The 24,704-nt window shown below is 56.9% G+C and overlaps 16 protein-coding genes across 16 annotated transcripts; 6 read left to right on the top strand and 10 right to left on the bottom strand.

Moving 5' to 3' along the window:
• Positions 1–473: 473 nt before the first annotated feature.
• On the top strand, positions 474–1,566 carry MKK02DRAFT_38035 (uncharacterized protein; the record flags this gene model as incomplete). Its single annotated transcript, XM_053089894.1, has 2 exons — positions 474–1,067; positions 1,141–1,566. The coding sequence occupies 2 exons, from the start codon at positions 474–476 to the stop codon at positions 1,564–1,566; spliced, it is 1,020 nt and encodes a 339-aa protein (XP_052944281.1).
• A 635-nt stretch (positions 1,567–2,201) lies between these two features.
• On the top strand, positions 2,202–4,611 carry MKK02DRAFT_17011 (uncharacterized protein; the record flags this gene model as incomplete). Its single annotated transcript, XM_053085719.1, has 5 exons — positions 2,202–3,008; positions 3,051–3,306; positions 3,351–3,484; positions 3,525–3,710; positions 3,751–4,611. The coding sequence occupies 5 exons, from the start codon at positions 2,202–2,204 to the stop codon at positions 4,609–4,611; spliced, it is 2,244 nt and encodes a 747-aa protein (XP_052944282.1).
• A 143-nt stretch (positions 4,612–4,754) lies between these two features.
• MKK02DRAFT_38037 (uncharacterized protein) lies at positions 4,755–5,194 on the bottom strand (the record flags this gene model as incomplete). The annotated part of the gene is made up of 4 exons (XM_053089895.1): positions 4,755–4,840; positions 4,916–4,968; positions 5,010–5,027; positions 5,076–5,194. The coding sequence occupies 4 exons, from the start codon at positions 5,192–5,194 to the stop codon at positions 4,755–4,757; spliced, it is 276 nt and encodes a 91-aa protein (XP_052944283.1).
• Positions 5,195–5,739: 545 nt separating this feature from the next.
• Positions 5,740–6,220, bottom strand: MKK02DRAFT_16964 (uncharacterized protein; the record flags this gene model as incomplete). Its single annotated transcript, XM_053085714.1, has 3 exons — positions 5,740–5,825; positions 5,912–5,981; positions 6,041–6,220. The coding sequence occupies 3 exons, from the start codon at positions 6,218–6,220 to the stop codon at positions 5,740–5,742; spliced, it is 336 nt and encodes a 111-aa protein (XP_052944284.1).
• Positions 6,221–6,848: 628 nt separating this feature from the next.
• Positions 6,849–7,630, top strand: MKK02DRAFT_28237 (trimeric LpxA-like protein; the record flags this gene model as incomplete). Its single annotated transcript, XM_053087514.1, has 2 exons — positions 6,849–7,260; positions 7,308–7,630. The coding sequence occupies 2 exons, from the start codon at positions 6,849–6,851 to the stop codon at positions 7,628–7,630; spliced, it is 735 nt and encodes a 244-aa protein (XP_052944285.1).
• A 23-nt stretch (positions 7,631–7,653) lies between these two features.
• On the bottom strand, positions 7,654–8,455 carry MKK02DRAFT_38040 (HIT-like domain-containing protein; the record flags this gene model as incomplete). Its single annotated transcript, XM_053089896.1, has 4 exons — positions 7,654–8,000; positions 8,034–8,075; positions 8,127–8,176; positions 8,220–8,455. 4 exons carry the CDS (start codon positions 8,453–8,455, stop codon positions 7,654–7,656), a joined length of 675 nt encoding a protein of 224 aa, XP_052944286.1.
• Positions 8,456–8,918: 463 nt separating this feature from the next.
• Positions 8,919–9,344, bottom strand: MKK02DRAFT_16720 (ribosomal protein L37e-domain-containing protein; the record flags this gene model as incomplete). The annotated part of the gene is made up of 3 exons (XM_053085674.1): positions 8,919–9,027; positions 9,112–9,190; positions 9,272–9,344. Coding segments are annotated over 3 exons (261 nt in total), but the record flags the coding sequence as incomplete, so codon positions are not given.
• A 632-nt stretch (positions 9,345–9,976) lies between these two features.
• On the top strand, positions 9,977–10,824 carry MKK02DRAFT_38042 (putative pyrophosphatase; the record flags this gene model as incomplete). Its single annotated transcript, XM_053089897.1, has 2 exons — positions 9,977–10,482; positions 10,548–10,824. 2 exons carry the CDS (start codon positions 9,977–9,979, stop codon positions 10,822–10,824), a joined length of 783 nt encoding a protein of 260 aa, XP_052944288.1.
• Positions 10,825–10,912: 88 nt separating this feature from the next.
• On the bottom strand, positions 10,913–12,289 carry MKK02DRAFT_38043 (chaperonin 10-like protein; the record flags this gene model as incomplete). The annotated part of the gene is made up of 7 exons (XM_053089898.1): positions 10,913–10,924; positions 11,038–11,168; positions 11,210–11,332; positions 11,365–11,585; positions 11,643–11,868; positions 11,901–12,116; positions 12,166–12,289. The coding sequence occupies 7 exons, from the start codon at positions 12,287–12,289 to the stop codon at positions 10,913–10,915; spliced, it is 1,053 nt and encodes a 350-aa protein (XP_052944289.1).
• Positions 12,290–12,694: 405 nt separating this feature from the next.
• On the bottom strand, positions 12,695–14,040 carry MKK02DRAFT_34463 (NADP-dependent alcohol dehydrogenase; the record flags this gene model as incomplete). Its single annotated transcript, XM_053088946.1, has 6 exons — positions 12,695–12,903; positions 12,946–13,068; positions 13,111–13,331; positions 13,385–13,610; positions 13,656–13,871; positions 13,917–14,040. 6 exons carry the CDS (start codon positions 14,038–14,040, stop codon positions 12,695–12,697), a joined length of 1,119 nt encoding a protein of 372 aa, XP_052944290.1.
• Positions 14,041–14,687: 647 nt separating this feature from the next.
• On the bottom strand, positions 14,688–15,979 carry MKK02DRAFT_28240 (chaperonin 10-like protein; the record flags this gene model as incomplete). The annotated part of the gene is made up of 5 exons (XM_053087515.1): positions 14,688–14,896; positions 14,941–15,063; positions 15,108–15,554; positions 15,597–15,812; positions 15,856–15,979. The coding sequence occupies 5 exons, from the start codon at positions 15,977–15,979 to the stop codon at positions 14,688–14,690; spliced, it is 1,119 nt and encodes a 372-aa protein (XP_052944291.1).
• Positions 15,980–16,727: 748 nt separating this feature from the next.
• MKK02DRAFT_28241 (Frag1/DRAM/Sfk1 family-domain-containing protein) lies at positions 16,728–17,960 on the top strand (the record flags this gene model as incomplete). The annotated part of the gene is made up of 5 exons (XM_053087516.1): positions 16,728–16,836; positions 16,871–17,063; positions 17,096–17,243; positions 17,277–17,372; positions 17,406–17,960. The coding sequence occupies 5 exons, from the start codon at positions 16,728–16,730 to the stop codon at positions 17,958–17,960; spliced, it is 1,101 nt and encodes a 366-aa protein (XP_052944292.1).
• A 77-nt stretch (positions 17,961–18,037) lies between these two features.
• Positions 18,038–18,951, bottom strand: MKK02DRAFT_16843 (ClpP/crotonase-like domain-containing protein; the record flags this gene model as incomplete). The annotated part of the gene is made up of 5 exons (XM_053085694.1): positions 18,038–18,148; positions 18,180–18,413; positions 18,445–18,527; positions 18,559–18,630; positions 18,663–18,951. 5 exons carry the CDS (start codon positions 18,949–18,951, stop codon positions 18,038–18,040), a joined length of 789 nt encoding a protein of 262 aa, XP_052944293.1.
• Positions 18,952–19,241: 290 nt separating this feature from the next.
• Positions 19,242–20,043, bottom strand: MKK02DRAFT_38048 (uncharacterized protein; the record flags this gene model as incomplete). Its single annotated transcript, XM_053089899.1, has 5 exons — positions 19,242–19,316; positions 19,361–19,452; positions 19,499–19,800; positions 19,832–19,901; positions 19,935–20,043. The coding sequence occupies 5 exons, from the start codon at positions 20,041–20,043 to the stop codon at positions 19,242–19,244; spliced, it is 648 nt and encodes a 215-aa protein (XP_052944294.1).
• Positions 20,044–20,847: 804 nt separating this feature from the next.
• MKK02DRAFT_38049 (uncharacterized protein) lies at positions 20,848–21,401 on the bottom strand (the record flags this gene model as incomplete). The annotated part of the gene is made up of 3 exons (XM_053089900.1): positions 20,848–20,970; positions 21,020–21,100; positions 21,144–21,401. The coding sequence occupies 3 exons, from the start codon at positions 21,399–21,401 to the stop codon at positions 20,848–20,850; spliced, it is 462 nt and encodes a 153-aa protein (XP_052944295.1).
• Positions 21,402–21,859: 458 nt separating this feature from the next.
• MKK02DRAFT_34466 (Zinc/iron permease) lies at positions 21,860–23,102 on the top strand (the record flags this gene model as incomplete). The annotated part of the gene is made up of 7 exons (XM_053088947.1): positions 21,860–21,914; positions 21,958–21,982; positions 22,024–22,218; positions 22,250–22,640; positions 22,671–22,893; positions 22,925–23,004; positions 23,046–23,102. 7 exons carry the CDS (start codon positions 21,860–21,862, stop codon positions 23,100–23,102), a joined length of 1,026 nt encoding a protein of 341 aa, XP_052944296.1.
• Positions 23,103–24,704: the final 1,602 nt, after the last annotated feature.

Here is a 24,704-nt window from a genome sequence, read left to right on the forward strand (position 1 = left end):
TTGCCCGTAGTGCTGCTCGCTTCTTGCTCATTGCGAGCTATGACCCTTTCTACATCAGCTCCGGCACTTGCGTAGTCAAACGCGTATGACCCACCGCTGGACGCCGTTTCTAAATTGTGCACACCCTTTGTCATATCTTCCCCTTGAGATCGTCAACGTATTTCGTGCTATCACGACAGAGTCCTCATGCGATCCTTTAGGTGGGCTCTCCTACTCGATCGTGTGCCAACCTTCGAACCCATTTGGGGGTATAAAGGCATGCCATCCTGCCCCTGATTCAGCTCCAGTTGCACATATATCTCCTATTCTACGGCTACCCTCCCATCCACCGTACTTGACTTGGATACCACTGCTCAAATCACAGCCTCATATCTCCACTCCCTCACTCCCCTCCCGGTGGCAACTCAGCCTCCCCACAAGCACCGTCCCGCTATTACCCAAGACCGGTCGTACACTTCCGCAGACCACCCATCATGGACTCCCCTTCCACGATCGGTGTTTCTGAGCTCTTCCCCAGAGGAGGCCAGGACCTACAGCCGTACGCGACCAGTGCTCGTACAAGCGTTCAAGGCGACCCCACGGGCGCCTACGATCCACCTCTCACACCGGCTCAGAAGGGGCAGCATGCCCCGACCCAGTCGCGCGTGGAGATTGCTACAACCACTGCTGGTACCTCTCGCGGGGGATCGCCCACGCCGCCAGCAACAGAGATGGGCGATTCGAAAGATACTGACCAGGATGTCTCGGTCGTGGCCGCGTTGGCGGGTACCCGCAGAGAGCTGCAGAAGTGTTTGGAGACAATCCGACTGGCTCTTTACCGGATCCAAAGTGCCGAGGCGTTGCTGGCTGAGCGCGGTACCGCTGGATCGACAGTTGACGAACAGACCATGATGGCTCCAGTCGCTTACGGTGTACCGGACTTGGAGGAGCTGGTGAGCATTGGTCAATCCCAGCTTCAATACCCCATTCGCCAATTCATCAAGGGCTCTGAGGGGTACTTGCCAACGATCGGTGATGGCGCCTGGAAGGAGCTGGAACACATTCAGTCGTCCTCCTTTGGCAAGCTGGTGAGTCATCGTTTTTCTCGTTGATGCGCTCTCCGCAGGCTTCGATGAAATGCCTTCGGGCTGATCGCCTCAGACTCAAAGTCTGATCGATGTGTACCTCGGTCGGGAGGAGCTGCACGGGGGGTCGGCGCGCTCGGACGAGATCTACTGGAGAGCCACGTACGCCTTGGGCCTGATGATGGGAGCGGTTGCTACTATCCCGAAGGATGTGCCCGAGCAGTGGGAGCCGGGCTTCCGAGCGCTCGCGACCAGAATCCAAACGAAACATACGGTCTGCATCGAGTCTTGGAAGGCCCTCATTGATACCCTTGCGATGGCGAGGGAGTCAGGTATCACCGAGGCTGCGATCACTCAACTGCGAACTCCCACCGGTGGATTGCGCTTCAGCAGGGCTCAGAATCCTGCAACTCGGGTCGGGATCAAGGAGCAGGAAGCTGCGGTTGCCGCTGACCAACTTCTGTACGAGATCGTCAACGCGTCGCATCTCTTTCGGCATTAAAGACACCGCCTTCTTCGGCGGGGTCAAACTGTGACCTGTGAGTGGCGCGCCGCAATTTGGACAAGGGATGCGAGGATACAGGCTATATGTGTACATATCATGGCGCGCGATCATGAACACAACACCTGTGCATATTGTACACTCCGCTAGCGCTCGGTCAATGTGAATATATGTGCGTATGTTACCCATCAATTGCGCCACTGAAGGCGTGCGCAGAGGTCTGCTGGCGAGAAGAGAGCGAAGATCTGCCTGAAGACAGGGGCTGACCACAGGGGAGCGATAATCGCTATCTACGTCCACCAGGTGTCACACGAGAAATAGAATTGACCAGATAATGGTCAGACCTTGGAAACGGGATCAGGAGATCTGAGGTGGTGTAGGAACGCGATTGCGAATATAACACACGAGCTTGCCGATAGGTGGCGGTGAACGTCATGCACAAGCTTTCTTGCAAGCTGAGGCCTTGAAGCTAGAGGCCTTGAGGGCCGCAAGCTGGCCGGTGGCAAAACCGCCACTCTCGTGCCTGCCTTACGTTGCCGGTAAGCTACCTCCGTGCGCTCACCGCTGGTGCTGTGTTCTCTAGGTTCCCAGCCTCTGCTTCTTAAGGCGTTGTACCTGCACATCATCTTCCGGGGATGTCTGCAGCATCCGCATCTGCCTTCCTGCGAAAGCGCAAGGATAAGCGCCCGGTCATCTCGCGCTTTCCGGCGAACGGCGGATCAGCAGCTGCAGGTGTCGCAGGTCCTTCGAATCCGGGTCCGTCTCAGCACCTCCCACCTGCGACTGCGCCCAAGGCCGAGCACAATGCTGCCCCTACCGATACTTCCAGCCTCGTGGAAATCAAGCTGTTCTCGGCGCCCCCCTCCGCCCTGCGTGACACCCGGTACAATCTCATGAAGCTCAACTACGCACGCGACTATGACCCGACCAATATTCCCCGTCCCATCCTTCTCAATCGCAAACAACCCGGTCCGCGCGCACCACCCACCTTTGCTTTTGACGAAGACGGCGGAATCATCGGAAAGTACAAATACGATGAAGAAGGGAAGCCTGTTATGGGGGAGAATGGGCTGCAGGTGATTGATATCAAGGAGAAGGCGGATTTGTCACTTATAGGGGGATCGGAGCAGAAGAAGGTGCGGAAGAAGGCGATCAAGGAGGTGTATCATCAGGAGAAGGAGGTGATGCGGCTCAGGAGGGAGGAGGCTACGCCGTGGATATTGGAAACGGGGAATCCGAGGGATGAGGCGCAAGAGCCGGCAGGGGGAAAGCTGCCAGAGCATTGGGTGGGGAGATACGTCGACCCACACTCGCTCCCGACGGTGCTGTTTGTCAACGATGGACAGAGCGAGGGGTTCCAGGTAATACCCTTGGGGCGGACATACAAGTTCGAGCCGGAACGGCCATTCAAGGTGTTGGACCCGGATGCGTCTCACAAGCTGGTAGGTCACGCAGTGAGGCGGTGCATACTAGCTGACCGGTAGTATGAGCATCAGACCAAGTTCAAGGTTCATGACCGGTGGGCTCAGCGAGAAGGCGGACGGGCGAGCGCGCATGTCCCGATCGCAGGGCAATCAAGTGGAGGGGCAGCACAGCAAGTCAAGCGGGAGGTGGGGCACGATCTACGCGGAGAAGCTAGGGCGAGGGCGATGGAGCAGCGCATCAAGCTGCAGAGTGGGCAAGGACAGAGGAAGGCCAAGGTGGAGCGGTTCGATGATGACCTGAAGAGGGAGGGACGGGGTTTGAACGTTGTGAGTGGAGTCTGCTTGCTCCAGGGATGCGAGCTAAGACCCAGGGGCTCGAAGGTGGTGCTGGCGAGGAGCTAGATTATGATGAGAAGGACGACTTCCAGGACGACGACGATGTCAATACCTTCTACCGGGATCAGGATGAAGAGGAGGAAGCTAAGGCTACCGAGGTGAGTCTTCAGTTTTGGCTAGGACAAGGCTGATAGGCAGGACCGACTCAAGAAGGAGTATCGTATCGCCAATGCTACCGTCGGAGATCGGCCGCAGATTGAGGACGAGCTGGAAGATGAGCTGGACCTGTTTGGTGACAAGGAGTTGACGAGGGATGGGCGCAAGCTGCGGAAGATGATGCGGAAGCGGCGGGGAAGCGAGGACCTGTTTGACATGTCTGATGATGTGAGTAGGCAATCAATACCGATAGGACTCAGCTTATCAGCAGGATTCTGACGAGTCGGACGGAGAAACCCCTGACAAGAAGAAGGAGAAGGAGAAGGAGGCGGATAAGGGGAAGAGCAAGGAGGTGCAACCGCCAGGATCGGCGGACCGCCCATCTCGTCCGCCGTCTCGCGCTGGCCCCGGCCCCAATCGATCCGAGCGCGGAGTCACTTCCCCCGGCAATGCCAACCGACACCTATCGCCCACTCCTACAAAGGGCAAGTCCTCTACCGCCCCTCCCGTATCCGGCGCATCCTTCATTGCTCAGCGTGCAACGGGTCGAGGCGTCTCCCCTGCCAGTCGGAGCCGGCATACCAGTCCCCGTGCCGGCAGCCCGGATGCTACTGGCGCGTCAAGGAGTCGGGCCGGCTCTCCCGCCATGTCTGCTCCCGGTCGTGCGCCGTCCCCGGCCGTCGCCTCGCGCGAGGGGTCTCCCAGCGCGACTGCTGTACCCAGAATCAAGATCAAAAACCCCTCCGTCGCCCCTAGCGGTACCGCCTCCCCTGTTCCCTCCCCCAATGCCGGTAATTCCAAGCGCAAACCCTCTCCCGCACCCGGCGCTGGCGATCCTCCTCGCAAGAAGAAGAAGGGCAGCAATACCCCCACGCCAGCGCCAGAGGACATGGAGCCATTCCAGGGCATGATCACCAAGGACGAGATCATCGACTGGTTCCGCAGTCGCCCGTCGGACCGTGTGCTCATGAACGAGGTCATCCTGGCATTCAAGCCGAAGATCATGAGCCCACCGACGCCGGAGCTGAAGGAGCGGAATCAGAAGGTCTTCATGTCTTTGATTGCGCTGGTGACTGTCAAGGTGGAGGCGAAGACGTTGCAATTCAAGGCGGAGTATAGGCAGAAATGAGCGCGAGGCGAAGGTGTATAGTACGTTGAGCAGAGGTGATAGATGTATCTTGCAGCTTCTACTAGACTGACAGACCGAACATAGCAAGCGTAGCTGCATCCGACTATCTCAAGCTCTGACGCTACTGACACTAGATATCCCCTCTAGTACCGGCCAGACTGGTTGAGCGCCTGGACAGCCTGTTCCTTGGCTTGACGCTTGGCCTCCTCGCGGTCGTACACGTCGAGACCTGATGTCAACAGGAGCAACAATGATGCGAAATGCATATGACGAGATCCAGGCGGAATAGGAGGGACAGACTCACCCTTGATCTCGAACAGCCTACCGACCCCGGCGGCCGCAAACCCAGCCAGCGAGCTTATGCCATTTATCAGCCATCATGAGAGCCAGGTACTTACATTCTCAGGCTGGCCGTTCTGCCTCAGTGTCCATGTATGCCTTCATCGCCTCGAGCTCCGCCGTACCTCCGATGAGCTAGCTTATGGAAGAGGCTTCCCATGTTCTCCTGGCCCTCGGGGTTGAGGTTGAAGACCTGGTCGCGGCCCGAAGTATCGGAGTTGAAGTAGCTGAGGAGGCTGTCCATAGTGGACAGTGAGGGGTGGAGTGGGTATATGTTCGAGAGGGAGCGTGGTAAACGAGGGGCGATGCTGAGAATTGGTCGGGCGGGCGTTCTTCTTATACGCCTAGGAAGGCGGTGGTAGCGCTATGACGAGGACGAGGAGAAGGGTACCGTTGCCTCGCTACGAAGCTTTGACGAGCCTCACCCCCTTTGACTGCTGTCCGCGGGTGATTCATACGTTCTGAGGTCCATTCCGGGACGCCGAACTCCTGCCGCGTTACCGAGCCTGTGTGAGATGTCTTCCCTGAGCGAGGCCCTTCCATCAGTCTGAAGGGATGCCTGCATCTTGAACGATCGCGATGAGCGTGGTCAAGGCTTACTAGCCTGGTAAACTTTTCCGCACGGCTGCACAGCTATGACATGTACCTCAGCACCGCCTCGTGACCCGGAAAGTTATCTGTGATGGCTCAAATTGACAGCTGGTGTCGCGTACAGTATAGGCTTCTTTACTTCATTGCATCATCTCCAGTCTATCGTGTTCCCTTCGTGATGTCATTCCGTCCCACCGCCTAGTACTCGCCAGACTGGTTGAGAGCCTGCTCTGCCTGGCGCTTGGCGTGACGCTTGGCCTCCTCTCGGTCGTACGCGTCGAGACCTGAAAGTCAGCTATGTTCCAAGGCGAAGGGCACAGATAAGATGAAAGGGCGTAGGCATGTATAGGGAAGCGGTACCGTGACTCACCCTTGGTCTCGAAGAGCTTGTCAACCTCTGCCGCGGCGAACCCAGCAAGGAGCTCCTTGGCCATCTTGTGCTGCAGGATCAGTTCACATCCCTTCGCCAGAACAGCCAGGAGGATAGCAGGTGACTCACGCTCTCGGGCTTCCCGTTCCTCTCGCAGTGCTGCTCGTAGGCCTTCATGGCCTCAAAGCCGGCCGCACCGCCGATGAGCTCGTGCGAGAGCTTAGACTTGTGCTCGTCGTTCTCGGGGTCGATGTTGTACACCTGGTCCCGCTGAGAGTTGCCGTTCTCGAAGAAGTCGAAGAGTCCCATTTTGATCGTTGGCGTATGTGAGATTGAGGTGAGGCTGGAAGGTGGTTGATGTTGAGTCTGATGGGAAGAGGGAGAAGGGCAAGGTAGGATCGGCTTCTTATAGGTTGCGAGGTGTTGCCCAACGACTCCCTTTGCGTGACTGTCACTCCCCGCTGCGCCGTACCCCGTTTCCCGTTGAAGACACAGTGACGTACATAGCCGCTCCGCTCCGGCGCTGCGACAGCGATGAGAGGCTGTGTAAGACAATGGAGTGAGGTCAAGGATGCTATTTATGACAGCGGATCCGATCTGAGCACCGCGGGAATAGAAGTCACCGGTCGCATAGGGAATTGCCGAATGGGGTAAGTTGACGCGTTTCATAAGTCAGATCTGGGATGGCTCCATTGCATCCGGGATGGGTCTGGTGAGGACAGCTGCGGTCCTGCCGTTATAAAGCCTCGGAGAGGTAGCTCTGCGGTCGTGCAAAGAGAGCCCTCCGCAAACCGTATGCGCACTGTGTTGAGCGGTGGCCGGGATGCGCTTGGTCGACCTGCATTCGCGTAATCGACCAGCACGTTTCAGCTTTCAGCTGAAAAGTTTGCGCGTTCTTTGCTTTCCGCTCTTCCTCCTGACGTGAGATAGTGCCGCCATGCCGAACCCCGCAGTCTCCCCTCCAGGTCCTCCGGAGAGCTCGGCCTCGGTCATGTCCTCTAACAAAACCCCAGCATCTCTTGCAGATCGACCACATCCCAACCCCTCGTTCGACCCCGAAACGCACCCTTCCTCGGACGCGCACTACCCTCTCCTCGGCTCAGGCCGACCCTACAATTACTTTACACCTTACATCCTTGCTGAGGCAGACAACACCGAGCCTCTGCTCCGGGCTTTCAACGACTCGCTTGCGGGTTCAGAGCGGGATGCGGCGTTGCGGGCCTTGTTGGGCGGGATTGGTGAGGAATGTACGGTCATCCCCCCACTATGGGTTGAGTGGGGCAGCCATACCGTCCTTGGCCGCGGAGTATATCTGGGCACAGGTATTAATATACAAGATACCGGAGGAGGTGAGTTTCTTCACGAAATAACTTGACTCATCTGACCCTAATGTCAGTGACGATCGGTGACTACACGATGATTGGCCCCTCCTGCACCCTTTCGACGGTCACACATCCCCTCAATCCTCGTCTTCGTGGTAGCCACAGCCCTGAGCTTAGCCGACCTGTCAAGATCGGCTCGAATGTCTGGCTAGGCGGGAACGTGACTGTGCTGGGCGGAGTGGAGATAGGGGACGGGTGTGTCATTGGGGCAGGGGCAGTTCTGACCCGCTCGACGGGAAAGAATGAGCTGTGGGTGGGTGTGCCTGCCAAACTGGTCCGTTCGGGGCTGGATACATGGGATGATGGTGTAGATTGGGGATCTGTGCCACCTATATAACCAAAAGATAAGATGTACATCATCTATGATCGGCCGATCTTGACGCTACCGCCCCGCTCCAGAATACCCCTCGCCTGCCGAGCTTCGACGAACCAGCTCCACCCTTTCCCACTACCCCTCTTTCCTATGCCCTTCCCGTCTTCCGGGAACGTGTTCGTAGATGTACCTCCGGACCGGTGAGAGATGGGATACTTCAGTTTGCCGAGGAAGGTATATGGCGGTACGAGGACGTGCAGGTGGAGATGCGGGACCGAGGAGAATGGCGGGATATGAAAGCCTAGCTTGGGCCTCGCTGACGCCGAGACTGGGTCCGGCGAGGATGGATCTGAGGAGAGGATGAGGGTGTCGGCAAGGGAGATCATGCGATCCACTACGAGTCAGCCGGAGATATCATCAAACTTACAAAGCGGTACATGGTCAGAAGTCAAGCTCTTCACAGAGTCCGCTGCCCATCGTTAGCACGTCTCTTGATCCTTGTAAGATACGCAATACTTACCGATGTGGTACCGCGGTATAATCAACAGATGCACCTTGGCCCTCGGCGATCTTCCTGTCAGCCCAGTTCCCGGCTACCAAGGAGCAGACGTACCGATCCCGGAAAGCGATCAACTCTTCATCCTCGTGCACCACCGCAAACCCCTTCTCCTTGGACACATCACAAAAGATGCACCCCGCTTTCTTCAGCGTTGTAGGATCTGGCTCGACCCAGGGATGGTAAATATCCGCTGTGCTGGCGGTCCGAGCGTGAGCTATCGATCGAGGCGGAGGGCGGATCGGCTCATCCGTCGTTGTTGGCTTGGAAGAAAAGCACAAGGGAATGCGCATTGTGCGATGCGAGGGTCAATCAAATCATGGCGATTTGGAGTCGAGGAAGGATGGGCGCTCGGGCGATGCTTGACTGGTGGAGACCGAGCTGAGACACCAAAGCGCAAAGCAGGGACGAAACGAGCACTAAAATGCGATGGCTGCTGCGCCGAACTCAAATTTGGGATCGACAAGAAGTGGATGGCCTGAGCGCCAGCCGCATAGATCTCAATCGTACAGATCTTCCAGCAGCAGCGGGGACGCCCAGATGAACAAGAGCAACGAGCACAGAATCGGCGTCGAGATTGAGACAGGAAAGCTCTGGAGGTAGAAAGAACGCCTCCCCGTTGTCCTTCCTCTCACGCCCAGCACACCATCGCCTCAACATCCAGGTCATCCAGGATTCAGGCAGGCGGTATGCATGCCCCGTCTCTGCCATTCCCCATTCCGCCTCCCACAGACCTCCAATCCCTCAAACCCCCGCTTAAGCAGAAGAAGCAGTCTTGGTGCGCTTGGTCGCGGCACCACCCTCCCGGAAGCCGTTCTTGAACCGACGGTTGACGTCTTTGAGGTGAGCCATACGGCCGGTACCGCTGGCTAGTCAGCTCCGCCCTATCGTTAGGAAGAGGAGGGCCGAGGTGATCCCTTGACCCCAACCCTAATGTCGGTACACTCACGTGGTCGTCCTCCGCTTCGCCTTCTCAGCCCAGTTGTAGCTGCGCATCTTGGCAGCAGGGAAACCGCATGAGGAGCAGACTGAAACGTCAGCACGAGACTCGATAGTCCGTTCTCCTCCATTTCTGTACTGATCCGCTTCAGATTTCGAGGGCAACGTACCCTTCTTTTGGATGTGGAAGGAGCGCTTGGAGCAACGACGGCACAGAGTGTGCGACTTGGAATGCCTTTTACCGCTGAAGACAAGTCAGCGAGGTGTTCTGAGCAAAATTGACAGCAATTCCCCCTGAGGTCTATCCTCTCCCTATATCTCCAAAGTCCGCCTGTTCTTCTCTCCCCATACCGTCGTCTTCGCCTTATACGCCTCCTAGTCCCCTTGCGTCTTGAAAGACAATACTCACAACGAAGGTGTACCCTGTATAGCAAAGTGACCAGATCAACCAAGGAGGGACCTTCCGTCAGCTATGTTTCCCCCGCCTGCGTAGCTCCGAGAGGGGCGATGAGAACCGGACTACAACTGACCTTAGACTGTGGATGTCAGCTCTGCACACTTCATCATCAGCATGCTAGCCTTACCATTTTTGCTCGTGCTTATCTTGATGGATGCAGAGAGAGACCGTTTGCGCGAAGATCTTTGGTACACCAGCAAGACGCACGCGGGGCCAAATTGAGAAAATAACGCCGCCGAGGGGGAACGGGTGGCGGAATTTCGGATTTCAGTGTGGCACTTTTTCACTAGGGCGGAGATTGGGACAACATCCGCATGCCCGTGCGTATCCTTCTCCTTCAGCTCGCTCGTGAGGTTGGAAAGTCGCTCAGAGCCTGTTGCGACTATACATGGCTCGACCAGTCTATAGAGTCCACGCCATGTCACTCGATCCGACTAGAGCGCTGCCCTCGCTCAAGCCTTTTGCCCTCACGCACATCCTATACGACCCGCTGCACCCACTCTCCATCCCGCTCACCTTGCTCTCCCTCACACCAATCTTCCTCTTCGTCGCGTACTTTACGCTCGCAGTCTTCACTCGCCGATTGACGATCCTTCTACTCGCTCTAGGCTCGGTAGCGAATGAAGCACTCAGCTTGATCCTCAAGCGATGGTGGAAAGGGGACAGGCCATACAAGGGGCTGCTGGGGCTGGGGGATGTGGGCGAGGGATATGGGATGCCGAGCAGTCATGCCCAAGCGGCGGGCTTCTTGGTTGCTTGGGGGATGGGATATGCGCTGAGCATGGAGAAGCGGAGGGACATGGAGGCGAGAAAGACTGGGAGGGCGGTAGATACAAGGCCAGGGGTACAGACGGTCAGGACGATCCGCACGGCGGTTTGCCTGTTTGGGCTGGTTCTGTGGTCTCTCCTGGTCGCTTATTCTCGGTAAGTCTACCTTTGCCAGTCTCACAGCTATCAGAACTACTCGTGGGCGCCAGCTGATTGCTCAGGTATCACCTGCACTACCACTCTGCGTATCAAATAACGGTCGGCTACCTCGTTGGCCTCATCGCCGGGGCAGCACACTTTGCTATAACCGAACACGTCCCGCTGCACTACCCTGCCTCGATACCAGGGAGGATCCGGGGTGGTATCGAGTGGGTTTGGACCGGTATAGGTGGTGTAGGCGGGTGGCAGTTGGGGGATGCGCCTGGAGGCTGGGGAGAGGGACCCTTATTCCTATCCGGAGCTGACAGGTCAAGTACAGCCGGCAAGAAGAGGTCTTAGCTTATCATGCATCCCCCACCTTACACGCCGGCCATGATGTCAAGCCCAGCTGATACATACTGACAGACTGTATCCTATAAACGACTGGTCAAGCCGCTTCCTGTCTCATCAGCTCCAACTTTGTACATAATCACTTAACTTACTCATCTTTCCACCATTCGCCTCATTTACCAACACATATCTATACCTTGCCGCTCCCTCTTCCATACTGACCACCGCCTCGTTCGCATCCTTCATGGTATATCGCTTGACCCAGGCTTTGATATTATGATCACCTGCGAATTTGAGGCATTCGGCGATCCCTTTGACGGACCCGATAGCGGAGCCGGAGATGTGCACGTTGCCTGGGATCAGCTCGGACTGGGCTTGTCGATGAGATACTCACTGCCGATGAGGTTGAACGGGCTGACGTTGGGGATAGTGCCTTCCTCTGGCGCTCCGACGATCACGAGGTGGCCATGCGGTCTGAGCAGAGAGAGGTACGCATTGAAGGGCATGTTGGGGGCGTCTAGAGTCAGCTCTGTAACAACAAGGACTTACTAGAAGAAACGATGATTAGGTCCAAGCTCCGCCTGTACCCCTTGAAGGCTGCCTTGATATCATCTCCGGTAACAATCACCTGCTTTGCGCCCAGCTTTTTTGCGTCCTCGGTCTTCTTGTGCGAATGTGTGATAGCCGTCACATCTGCTCCCATCGCGGTAGCGAAGAGGACGGCAAAGTGTCCCAATCCTCCCAGACCTACGACCCCAACGGATTTCGCACTTAGAAGGATTCAGCTCAGGTCGATTCAATCAACGTATCAAGGCTATGCAGCTCACGTCGTTCCGGCCCCGTATTGTTTCAGCGGAGTATACACGGTCACGCCGCCGCACATCATCGGTGCAGCTTCCGCGGGATCGAGATTGTCGGGGATGGGGATGGTGAAGTGGGCGGGACCACGCCAGTAATTGGCATACCCGCCGTACGATTTGGACCCTTTGGCAGTGCGCCTGAATTTACCGCAGTATGTTCCAGTCTGGCCCTTGCTACAGTAGTTCTCCTCGCCTAGAGTCAGCTATATCGAGTAGAGGACGTACCATTCTTGCAGTTCACACACTCCATACAGGAATCGCACTGCGCTCCTACCCCCGCAATGTCTCCCTCTTTCAGATGCTTGACGTCCTTCCCGACGCGTACCACCTTGCCCACTATCTCGTGTCCCACCACCTGAGGATACATCCCTTTTGTAGAGCCCCAGCCATCGGACATGGTGTGCAAATCGGACCCGCAGATCCCGCAATATTGGATCTCGACTAGGGGGTCAGTAATGTGAAGAGTATCAGACGCAGCAGCGGTACTCACGCTCGACATCATCATCAAAGAACTCCTTCGGCCGGTACTCTGTCCACTTCATCTCCCCTTTGATGGCATTCGAGTCCATCGCCGCCCATCCCTCGAACTTGCGCTGTTTCGGAGCGGAAGACATTCTGCTAGTCTCGCTCAAAGTCTGAGCGCGCTTTCTTGTTGAAGCGAAGTTGTAGAATCAGCGAAAGGAATTCCTGAGCTTTGCCTGAGCTGTTATGCACAGATATGATTAGTGTAGAACGAGCTCAAGGTGACTGAGCGACACTTCAGAAGGAGCTCTGTACTGCTGGTCAGACCGGTTGAACGTTGCCGGCGGTTACGGCATCGGATTTCGGCTGCTTGGTGGGTCCAGCCATGATGGTGTTCTCTTGCTCCTCATCCACTTGCACTGCTATGTACTGATGGACGATAAACAGCTGACGATCCTCGGCGTATCTGGGGCTACTGATACCAGATGTACTGCTGATGACAATGCATCTAATTCTATTCAACTTCTAATTTCTATGATTGATACCCTCACCTACACCTAGGCGTTCATCTTACCACCGTGCTCCTCGTTGACAAGCACATAACGGTAGCGAGCGTCTCCCGCCTTCATACTGACAACCGCCTCGTTCGCGTCCTTCATGGGGTACCGCTTGACCCAAGCCTTGATGTTGTGGTCGCCAGCGAACTTGAGGCACTCGGCGATGTCCTTGACGGAGCCGATGAGGGAGCCCGAGATGTGCACGTTGCCTACATGTCAGCTGCTTCTACAACTGATACGGAAGGACTCACTCATGATCAGGTTGAAGGGGTGGACGTTGGGGAGAGAACCCTCCTCTGCGACACCGACGATGACGAGGTGACCGTGGGGACGGAGAAGCGAGAGGTAGGCGTCGAAAGGCATGTTGGGGGCGTCTGACGATCAGCATAGACCCATGCTGAAGCAAGCAGACTTACTGGAAGAGACGATGATGAGGTCCAAAGAACGCTCGTGGCCCTTGAAAGCCGCCTTGACGTCGTCGCCGGTAACAATGACCTTCTTAGCTCCGAGCTTCTTGGCGTCCTCGTCCTTCTTGTGCGAGTGCGAGATGGCGGTCACATTGGCGCCCATGGCGGTCGCAAAGAGAACGGCGAAGTGTCCCAATCCACCGATACCGACGACACCTACGTCCTTTGCGCTGGCCCGTCAGATAGCGTCCCTAGCAGAACACATCAAGGTCACACAACTCACGTTGTTCCGGCACCGTACTGCTTGAGCGGGGCAAAGACGGTAACACCACCGCACATCATCGGCGCGGCCTCGGCGGGGTCGATGTTGGAGGGGATGGGGAGGGTGAAGTGAGCAGGTCCGCGCCAGAAGTTGGCGTAGCCACCGTACGACTTGGAGCCGGAGGACGTGCGCGAGAACTTGGCGCAGTAGGTACCGACGATGCCCTTAGAGCAGTAGTTCTCCTCGCCTGACAGTCAGCTCTATCCCAACCCCAAACCAAACGAAGACTCACCCTTCTTGCAGCTGTCGCACTCGAGGCAAGAGTCGCACTGAGCGCCGACGCCAGCGACATCGCCTTCCTTGAGGTGCTTGACGTCCTTGCCGACCCGAACGACCTTGCCGACGATCTCGTGACCGACGACTTGGGGGTACATGTCCTTGGCGCTGCCCCAGCCGTTGGACATGGTGTGGAGATCAGAGCCGCAGATACCACAGTACTGGACCTCGACTGATGGTCAGTGGCGGACCAAGCTGGAAACCACAGATCACTCACGCTCGACATCATCGTCCGCAAACTCCTTGGGCTCGTACTCGGTCCACTTCATCTGACCCTTGACCGAGTTCTCGTCCATCGCCGCCCATCCCTCAAACTTGCGCTGTGTCTGTGTGGTGGACATTTTTGAAATGGTGTTTAGTGTGGTGTAGAAGGTTTTGAGTGGGAGTATGTGTGAGGGGGATAGGGAGATGTTTCTGCGTCTTATATAGCTGCATCATCTCGGACGTAGATTGCGGTCTTTGAGCTGCGATAGCTGCTTGGTTGATCATCAACATTTTTTCCGAAATTCGAGGAGTGGCCGGTGGAGGTGGAGGCAGGAACACGATCATTCAGGGACACGGCGCCGGCGGCCAGTCATACCGATGACGTCAGGGCGCGTGTGCTTTCTTGTCTGAGCGAGTCTTGAAACTGTCTTGAGTGAGCTCTTTGGTGGCTGTTGAATGCACAGGGAACAGCTGTGGGCAGACAGACACAGGGGAACGCCAGCTGGAACGCCGCCTCTTATCGTCTAACAAGCTTTAAGGAGCCCCTGCCGCCATGGCACCTACAGCCGGGGTCCCTACAAGCGATGTAGATGAGGCCAGGCTCTGGTCCGTCAGACCTATCTAAGAGTGGGTGTGGCGATCTGGGTGTGATCGTTGCAGAGTGGATGGGCATGCTCTTCCGTAAGGGTAGATTGAGCTCAAGACTTCCAACTTCAACTTCAACAGGTTCATCAAGACTGGGCTACATGAAGTACTGGCTGACTACAAAGACCGGGACCACAGCTTAGGCGTTGAGCTTGCCGCCGTGCTCCTCATTGACAAGGACGTATCTGTACCGAGCCTCGCCCTCGTTCATAGACTTCACCGCCTCGTTAGCCTCCTTCATCGGGTATCGCTTGACCCAGGCCTTGATGTTGTTGTCGCCAGCGAATTTCAAGCACTCCTCCATGCCCTTGACTGATCCAATGGCGGAACCGGAGATGTGAACGTTGCCTGTATATCAGCGATTGCCAGAAGATCTCGGAGAGGTAACTCACTCATGATCAGGTTGAAGGGGTGGACGTTGGGGAGAGAACCCTCCTCTGCGACACCGACGATGACGAGGTGACCGTGGGGACGGAGAAGCGAAAGGTAAGCGTCGAACGGCATGTCAGGAGCATCTGATCATCAGCTCGGCGCCCCAAAGTCGACAAAAGGAACGTACTGGAGGAGACGATAATGAGGTCCAAGGAGCGCTCGTGACCCTTGAAGGCGGCCTTGGTGTCATCGCCAGTGACAATGACCTGCTTTGCGCCGAGCTTCTTGGCGTCCTCGTCCTTCTTGTGCGAGTGCGAAATGGCGGTGACGTTGGCGCCCATGGCGGCAGCGAAGAGGACGGCGAAGTGCCCCAATCCACCGATCCCCACGATACCGACATCCTTCGCGGTGGTCCCGGCGCCGTATTGCTTGAGCGGGGTGAAGACGGTGGTACCACCGCACATCATAGGGGCGGCCTCGGCGGGGTCGACGCCCTCGGGGATGAGAACGGTGAAGTGGGCGGGACCGCGCCAGTAGTTGGCGTATCCACCGTACGACTTGGAGCCGGCCGAAGTGCGGGAAAACTTGCCGCCGTAGGTACCGGTCAGGCCCTTGCTGCAGTAGTTTTCCTCGCCTGAATGTCAGCGTAACTCTGGGCGAGAATGGAGCAACTCACCGTTCTTGCAGTTGACGCACTCCAGGCACGAGTCACACTGAGCGCCAACACCGGCGACATCGCCTTCCTTGAGGTGCTTGACGTCCTTGCCGACCCGAACGACCTTGCCGACGATCTCGTGGCCGACAACCTGGGGGTACATTCCCTTTGTGGTTCCCCAGCCGTTCGACATGGTGTGCAGGTCGGAACCGCAGATACCGCAGTATTGGATCTCGACTGAGACGTCAGCTATGGTCCACATCAGGCCTGGAAGACTCACGCTCAACGTCGTCCTCGGCAAACTCCTTGGGCTCGTACTCGGTCCACTTCATCCCGCCCTTGACGGCATTCTCGTCCATGGCCGCCCATCCTTCGAATTTACGCTCGGTCTGGTTGGAAGACATTTTGGTGGTATGTAGAGATGTGGTTATAAGAGTGGGTTGGTGGATATTTGACGGGGGAGATGCGTGATTGCTCCTGTTTATATCTGAGTGCCTGACTGTGATGCGGGGCGGCGATTGGGGATTGGAGACGGAGGTGGAGGTGGAGGTTTCACTGCGATACCGACTTTTTGAACTACGTCATAGTCGGTTACGTTGCCGCCGGGATCTCGTTCCGAGAGGTCCGCGAGCTGGCCGACGGGCATCGCTTCGTTGCGGTTTGGCTTGCTTATAGTATGGTCATCGAGCTCAGCGCTCATATGCAGGCCCGTTCGACTGCATGCAGCACGCAGTGACCCTCACGTTCTCATGACGCATATCCGTCTGGCTCGGCCGAATACCCCGTCTCTCATCCACCAGAAACTTTGCGAGTCAGCTCGGTGCCGGGCGCACGGAAGCTGCGCCCACGAGCTGCCTTGTCACTGGTAGGACTGATTGTACGTCATGCTACGCTGCGCTCTATATACTACGCTGCTGCGCTGAGACGGCTCGACCGGATGCGATTTAAGATCCGAAACTTCGTCGCTCTGCTGATCACCGGACGCGGCGGTGTGCTGTTTACGGCAGAGTTATGACGTCAATCGCAGCCTGAAACGCCTCGTCGAAAAAGGATGTCACCGGCAAGTATAAACCAATCGAGCGACGAGTTCCCTTCTGCTCTCTGTCAACTGCTCACCTTTCTTCCATACCTCTCTTTCATCTCGCCGTCAAGATGAACGCTGCATCCAGAGCCAACGAGCAATACTCGAGCACCCACGAAAAGCATGGCAAGCCCCGCTTACCGGGAACGCTCAACACGCGCACGCCCCATTCCCATCTTTGTAAGTTTTTGTTGATGAGTTGGGCTGACAATAGTCTTTGGACCCTACGTGTGGTTCCCGATCCTCGCTACGCTCGTATGGCTCGGCGGTATCCTCGCGATGCTGCTGCTCTGGGTGACCGCCGGCAAGCCACGGTACCGAGGCGACGAGGCCGCGGTGGTGTATATCAGCGACGTTGGAGCAGTGCACAAGAAGCTCTTCATCGGGATCTCATGCTCGACCTCGGGGTGAGTAGCGTCGTCGCTAGAGCTGACTTTAGGCTGTACATTATGAGTCTCTTTGCTGAGCGCTGGCTTCGCCACATTGATCGTCTCCCTACCGACTTGCGCAAGCGGGAGAAGATCTTTGACTGGGTCGCCATCTTTTTCTGCATTGTTGGCTCAGCAGGATTGATCCTCTGTTCAATCGTGAGTCATCCGTCGAAACACAGCTGACCCCAGTTTGACGCTTTCAACCACTCCAACATCCACTGGCCCATGGCTTTGGTCTTCGTCATTGGCGTTGCTCTTTCAGGCATCTTCCAATCTGCTGAAATCGTATGTCCACCACAAGATCCTGCTGACATTCAGTGGTCCCTCCACAAAGATCACCCAGACCGCCGCTCCCTCTTCCGCAACTCCATCTACAAGCTCGTCGTTGTCCTCCTCGCTGTTCTCGGCGCCATCGCATTCGGTGTCACTTATGCCCTCTGCGGCGGTGATGTTATCGCCACTTCGCGTTACTCGGCAGCACAATGTGAGAACATCACGTCTGCCTGCGCCGCCCTCGAGTGGACCATCGCTTTCCTCCTCACCTTCTACTTCGCCACCCTCGTCGCCGACCTCTGGCCCGCTGGCAAGAGCTCGCCCCGGTACATGCGTCGCTTGGCGCGATGGCAGGAGCGCCACGGCGAGGGAGATGACTTTACCGGGCGCAAGGCGTTCGAGACACACCCTGAAAACTGGATGACGGCGGAGCAGCGGGCCGAGGCGATGCAGCGGGAGATGGAGGCACGCAACAGGGGACAGTCCATCGACACCACTCAGACTGCTATCGGGAACGCCTACTTGGGGAACGGTCCCGTGGTCGACACCACTCCCCGGATGAGCACCGCGAGTAACGCGCCGATGATGAAGGGGGTGTAGGGGAGGATTTGGGAAGAGCATCTATATCTATATAATGGCAATTGTAGCTTTAGTCACCATACATGCATCAAACTACCTTACAACTTGGCATCGCCGTGTCGCTTCCAGAACGCCTGAGCTTCCATGTGCGGGAACATGATGGGTCGGTCGGACTGGCTGGCCAGGATGTACTCGCGGTACGATTGTTGCTTTGATCAGCTTTGTCTTGCTTTGACTCACCTTGATAAAGCCCCAAGGACCAGGAGCGACCTTTGGTGCCTCCCGCAATGCCACCTCCATCGCCCGGTCCATCAGCTTCTCCCCGTCAATCACCTCGTCCAGGATCCCCATAGCCAACCCCTCCTTCTGCGTCCAACGCCGGGCCATCATCGTGTCTCGGAAGTCGCGTGGGTTGGGGATGCGCTCTCGAAGTAGCGGGACGAACGAGTTGGGCATGGGCGAAGAGAATGTGAGCTGAGTTTAGCGGTGTCAGGCGCGGACTCACCTCGTTCATGCACATCAACCCTCGACCCGACGTCATGAGCCTAAAGTCGCAGGACATGGCCATGATGAAGCCACCCGCGAACGCTGTGGTCAGCTCATCCTTCACTAGACTCACCATGCCCGTTGATAGCAGCAATCGTCACGAGCGGGAACGTCAATAGCCTGTACATGACCGGATCAAAGATTTCTGCCATCAGCGCCATCTTTGCGTCGACTCACCCTGGAAGAACTTGGGCTCCTTGAGACTCCGAGCATAGTCCAGCCCATTCGAGAAGAATCCCTTGCACCCGCTGGTCAAAATCACCGCGCCTGCGCCTTTGTGCTCAAACCCATCCCGCTTGGCCTTGTCCATCTCACCTCCGCCCGCCTTGCGCCAATTGGCCTCGATCGTGTCGAGGTGCGCGCCCAATTCGCGCAGGAGCGGAGGGGTCAGCCGATTGTCCGGCGGCGCATTGAGCGTGAGGAGGTGGATCGTGGGGCTGGGCTGGGTGTATTCGATGAGGGGCATGGTAATATGATGAATGTCAAGAAGGAGTCGACCGGTTATTGTCGTTTCCCGGCGCGACAAGGTCCAGCATTCCTCGTCTCGCTCTTGTTGCCTTTGTATGTATCTTATCTGCGGGCGAACTACACGTTCAAACCGGTGAGACTTGGCTGTAACGAAGGCGGCACTGACCACTCACATCTCCACTGACAGGAAGAGGGACAAGGCAAGGAGCAAACACAAGTACATTCTTAGCTTCCTCGGCCTAACGCTACACTTGGTGGTATTATATGACTTCTGACGCGCTTCAATCCTCAGTTCCACCCCGGCAAGGGGATGTCAGGCAGCTTCTCTCTCGGAGTACTGGTGCCGTTCACGACGACCAAGAGCTATACCATAAGCTGAGCTTACTAATGATGTGACAAAGACTTACTTGACTCCCGACACTGCTTAGACACGGCATCATGCTCAGCACGAGCGTCGTGACCGAGCCCAACTGCTCTCGGAGAACCGTCGCGCATTGCTCTGCGGGATCAGCGGCGGGATCTCACGAGCTGACAACGCCACCGACCTTGATTATTCAGTGACAGCTTGTACGCCCTCCCCGTCCCGTTCACGACCCGCGCGTCCACGCCATACCGCCACATCTGCTTCGGGTCGGTCGCATTACACTTCTGCAGCGATATCTCCCGGTCGGCCCGTGTGGCATAATCGGTAGCGTTTTTGGGGATGTGCCATTTGCCCGAAAGGCACAACTCGGTCTGGTTGGCGGGAGCGATGAGGCCGGTGTAGTTGGAAGTAACGTTGAGTGTGGTCAGATTGAAGAGGTTTCGCTGGGCAGGGAGGGGGGCCGAGTTGTTCAAGCAGCGAGCACTGGGATTAGCGGGGTTGTGGAGGGACGTACACATTGATGAGAGCGCCGGGGACGAGGGTCTTGTTGACGACTTGAATGCAGAGGTCTTCTCGGAGGAAAGCTGGCGTCAGTGGGGACCTCAGGGGGGACTTACGGTGGATACGCTTCCCGCCTTGGGTGTCGTTGAACGTCAGACCGAAGGGGACTTGAGAATACGGAACGTAGGGCCGGACGGCAGATGAGGCCGACGCCGCCCGGGTCATCGCCGAGGCGACTCGAGAAGGCGCTTGTGGGAGAGGATTGGCCCAGGCAGATGCAATGGCAAAGACTAGGAGTAGATACGTGAGCATGATGGTGGTATGAAGGAGATCATTCAGTCAGCATGGATGGTCCCTATAATATACCTTGTCACAAGTGGTGGAGCGGATGTCGTTGCAGGTGCGGGACGCTGCACAGCATATCCACGTTGTCCAAAACTTCTGTGGAGCTAGATGAACCCAAACTAAGTATGCCGAAGGCCGGCATGCTGGGTCCAATAGTGACAAAAACGGCTAGCGCATAGGGTTTGCGTCCATCCTGAACGGTCCCAGACGGTCCCCATTTCGGCACAAGGCGCGGCCCGGACCCCATCCCGGAGCCGGGACCGGCTGATGTCAGATCTGTCAAGCCGAAGTTCCGGTGCGGCCGCGGCCGTGCTCGGGCCGTCAGGAGGAGACGGAGACCTCGCTGGACGGGGAGGCCCCTCATATTAATTAGCGCTAGCATGGCAGGCGATATCGATGGTCTCGCGCTAGTATTGTAGATGACTTGTGGCGATGCGCCGCCTCGTTGCGTTTGCGGCTCGTTTGCGGGACCCGAGAGCAACTTGCAACTTGGCGTGCCACGTGCTGCAGGGTATGGTCGTCCGGTCCGCGCCTATTCGTCAAGAAGGGGCGCATCATCTCTGATACCTCAAACTTCGTTCGAGGAGGCTCGTCTCAGCTTGGGTAATATTATAGGCTACATGGATTGAGAGACTTCGGTATGGTGATTATAACTATGGTTGGTATCGGGTCATCGCAGACGTCCTACTTCTTGTCCCCAAACTTGGACGTGTTCAACGCATTCTCGCCGCCCGTCTCTCCCTGCTTGCCTGAGGTCTTCGAGTAGTCTGGGTTGGAAGATGATTTGTTGGTAAAGTCTTTGCCAGTCTACTGAATCAGCAGAAGAACCAAATGATGAGGACTAGGAAGGGCTCACCTCCTTTTCAATCTTCTTGGCCGATGATTCTGGGTCGGGGTTCTTGTCGAAAGCAGCATCGGTGTGTGCGACGTCGTCAATCTGACAATCAGCCGCATCCAGGCGAATAATCCGAGATACTCACGCCTGCACCAAGACTGCCCGTCTCGTCCGAGTACAGCTCCTGCCGCCCCTTGTCGCTTGCATAGCCTCTCCGTCCGTCCATCGCATACGCATTGTATCCGCTCCGGACGCTGAGGTTGGAGAAGGTCCGGCTGGCAGCTCGTGGTCTGCGGGAAGGACCCGACATGTTGCTCAGCTCCATAGCGGCGGGACCGGATGGTGGCTGAATGAGTGGTGTGCGAGCGAGGAAGCCGAGTGTGCGTGAGACGGAGCCGAACATGTTGGTAGATTTGGTTGGGAAGTAGGGTGTATAAGATCAGGTGTAGATGTTGGGTGTGATATGTATGATCAGAAGTTATACCTTTGTCGTCGACCAAAAGGCCGTCTGGAACGTCGCAAGGGTCGCCGTCATCGCCGCCTTCGTCGATCGGTCTCAGATCATGACGTCAGACAAAGGGAAGTTAGGCGCGGAGACAACGGATGCCGTGATTAATAGGCCCGGGTACGGAATGATGCACGCGACTGAACCAAGATCTCTCGCTGTCCACTTTCAACATCACCGACATGATCAAGTCGAGAACAGCTCATCTTGCGGTCTTGGCCCTGGTTCTCGGGGCTACGGCGACCTATGCGCTGTCACATGTGAGCTTAGCGAAATAATCAGCTGACGAGCAGCAACAGGGCATCCCCGAGCTGGACGAGAAGGGACACGGGCATGGACATGACCATAGCTCCTCCATGAAGCGGATGTTCGCTCTGCTCTTCCCGTTTGAGAGCCCAGCATGGAACTCAAGTAAGCTCAGAGCTCCACATGATGGGGTCAGCTGATCCTCCAGTCCTTGCAACTTTCTACATCTCATCGTGAGCTGCTCCCGCGTCCTTTGGCGTTGACTGACTTTCAGTATCCCCAACTTTATCCTGCTCGCCGTGCCGGCCACGCTCGAGCCATCATCTCTCAATACGATGATCGCATTCGCTACGGGCGGACTCCTGGGCGATGTCTTTCTTCACCTGGTCCCGCATGCCTTCTTTGGCGAAGGATGCGAAAGTGGATACTCGACGATTGCGGTCGAGCCCAAGCGGAACATCGTCATCGGGTACGTCTGTGGTAGGCCTCGCTGATATCAGGGGCTCCATCTTTCTCGGCTTTGCCGCATTCTTCGTCCTGGACAAGACTATGCGGGTACTAAACGCCGCCGCAGGAAACGAGGACTCGCACGGCCATTCCCATTCCCACTCGCACGCGCCAGTCGAGTCAAGCGCCAAATCCACGGCGGTCAAAGCGTCAGAGGGAGAGCTGCGGTCTCGCAAGTCCCCGTCAGACGTCACTGCTATCACTCCGGCTGCGCCTGCTGAGAAGCCCAACCCGTCACTCCGCCTCTCTGCCTACCTCAACCTCTTTGGAGACTTTACGCACAACATCACCGACGGACTAGCCATGGCCGCTTCATTCTACTCGAGCCCAGCTCTGGGAGCTGTCACGACCATAGCGACATTCTGCCATGAGATCCCACATGAGGTGAGCTTGACATTGACATGGCTCATTTAGATTGCCGACTACTCTATCCTGATCAAGTCCGGCTTCACTAAGCGCCAAGCGATGGGAAGTCAATTCTTTACCGCTGTCGGAGCGTTTGTAGGCACGTTCTTGGGGATCTGGATCGCAGAAACGAGCGGGACGGGCAAGGCGGATCAGGTGTTGAAGGTGGGACAGGGGTTCTTTGGGACAAGTGTGGGCGGGGGTGAACTGGTCATACCAATGACAGCAGGAGGTGAGCAGTGTATTGGCCTTGCTGACAGAAGGCTTCCTGTACATTGCCAGCGTCAGCGTCATTCCAGAACTGCTCGCCGAGTCGAGAAGCGGAACGCAGGCACTCAAAGAGGTGAGCTTCATCCTCCAATAGAGATGTCAGCTTATGCCCAGTACGCTGCTATGGCATTTGGCGTGTTCTGCATGGCTGTGATAGCGTGGAACGAGTAGATATCTAGCTGGATGCATACAAGTTAGTCGCGCCTTATTTGCTTATGAAAGCGTGTACGTCATTGAATCGAAACCGATTAGCGGGATCTAAATAACCTTTGTACTTTGTGTGCCTGCCCCGCTCCCCAGCCAAAACTACACATGCTGTCGCACTCTTTGTTTTCATCTCTCACCTTTGCTTCTATCTCTGCTATAGACACAGCTTAGACACTGCTAGACAGCTACAAAATAGTGCAGAATCATCCCGAAACCCATATACCAAGACCCGAAACACCCTTCAACCGCTTTTTACCGATCCACATCTCATAATTATGAGTCAACATCACGCTACTTTCACTTGGGGAGCCGGACCGCAGACCGTGAGTCTTCCTCGTCAGCAGATGGGACGCGCTGACCCTGCTTCTTTCCTCCATTATCCCTCTGTCGCACCACTCTACTTGCCTATACTCCTTCACTCACAGGTCCACATCTCTGGCGGGTTCAACAGCTGGTCCGACAAGGCCTCGCCCTTGCAGAAGCAGGCCGACGGCACCTTCAAGGGCGAAGTTGCTCTCCCATGGGGCGAGAAGCAAGCTTTCAAATATGTCGTTGATGGTGGTGGGTACTCGGCTCGATCAAAAGGACGTCGCTGACGAGCAGAATGGAAGGTTCGCGAGGACGAGGCCAAGGAGTGGGGTGAGTATCTTTCGCCCCGCGCGGTGCAAGGCTAATAGGCAGACGCTGCTGGAAACATGAACAACGTCTACACTGCTCCTCCCGCTCCTGCTGCCGAGCACAAGACCGAGCCCCCTCACGCTGCCCCGGCCGCGCTTGCTGCTGCTCCCGTTGCTGCCGCTGCCGCGGTCGCGCCCAAGCGCGAGAGCTCGCCCGTCTCGCGAGCTCCCGAGCCTGCGCCGGTCCCGGCCATCGCCAAGGCCGAGCCTACCAACCTCATGGCTGCTTCCGCTCCGGCCCCCGCCTCATCCGGCTCCATGCCCCGCCTCGGTGATCTCGGTCTCGGCGCCCCTATTTCGGCTCATTCCGCTGCTACTTCCAAGGCAGTCGCCGAGGTCGAGTCCAAGCCCATCTCAGCTTCTACCGCCGCACCCTCCACGTCGCACGTCGCTCCCGTGACCACCGCCCCGTCCGCTCCTCCCGCGGTCGCTCTCCCGCCCACTCCCGCTGCGCCTGCCACCACTACCCAGACCGTCACGCCCGCTGAGGCGATCGAGAAGACAGCTGCTCGCGCCAACGTCGGCGAGGCGACAGCTCCCCACGAGGAGACCTACCTCGAGAAGGCTTCGCATCTCGGCGCTACTGCGCTCGCAGGTATCGGGGCGTACGTCGGGGCGGCTGCTGTTGCCGTTGAAAAGGCGACCGGTGTTGATCTTACCCACGGCCAACCTGTTAGTGTTTCGCTCATCATCTGAGCTACAGCTGACATCTAGTTGACCATTGCCGAGGCGAAGGCTGCTGGTGTCGACCTGAACACCATCCAGAAGCGGGATGGTGAGACTGACACGGTGTCGCCTGTCAACACCAAGCCTCCATCTGCCGCTGTTGATGATCTTGCTCGCAAGGTCGAGGACCTGAAGGTCGGGAGCGCGTCTACCGCACCTAAGC

This window comes from Dioszegia hungarica (genome assembly GCF_025882075.1).
Source record: "Dioszegia hungarica strain PDD-24b-2 chromosome Unknown MKK02contig_15, whole genome shotgun sequence".
Classification (NCBI taxonomy): Eukaryota; Fungi; Basidiomycota; class Tremellomycetes; order Tremellales; family Bulleribasidiaceae; genus Dioszegia; species Dioszegia hungarica.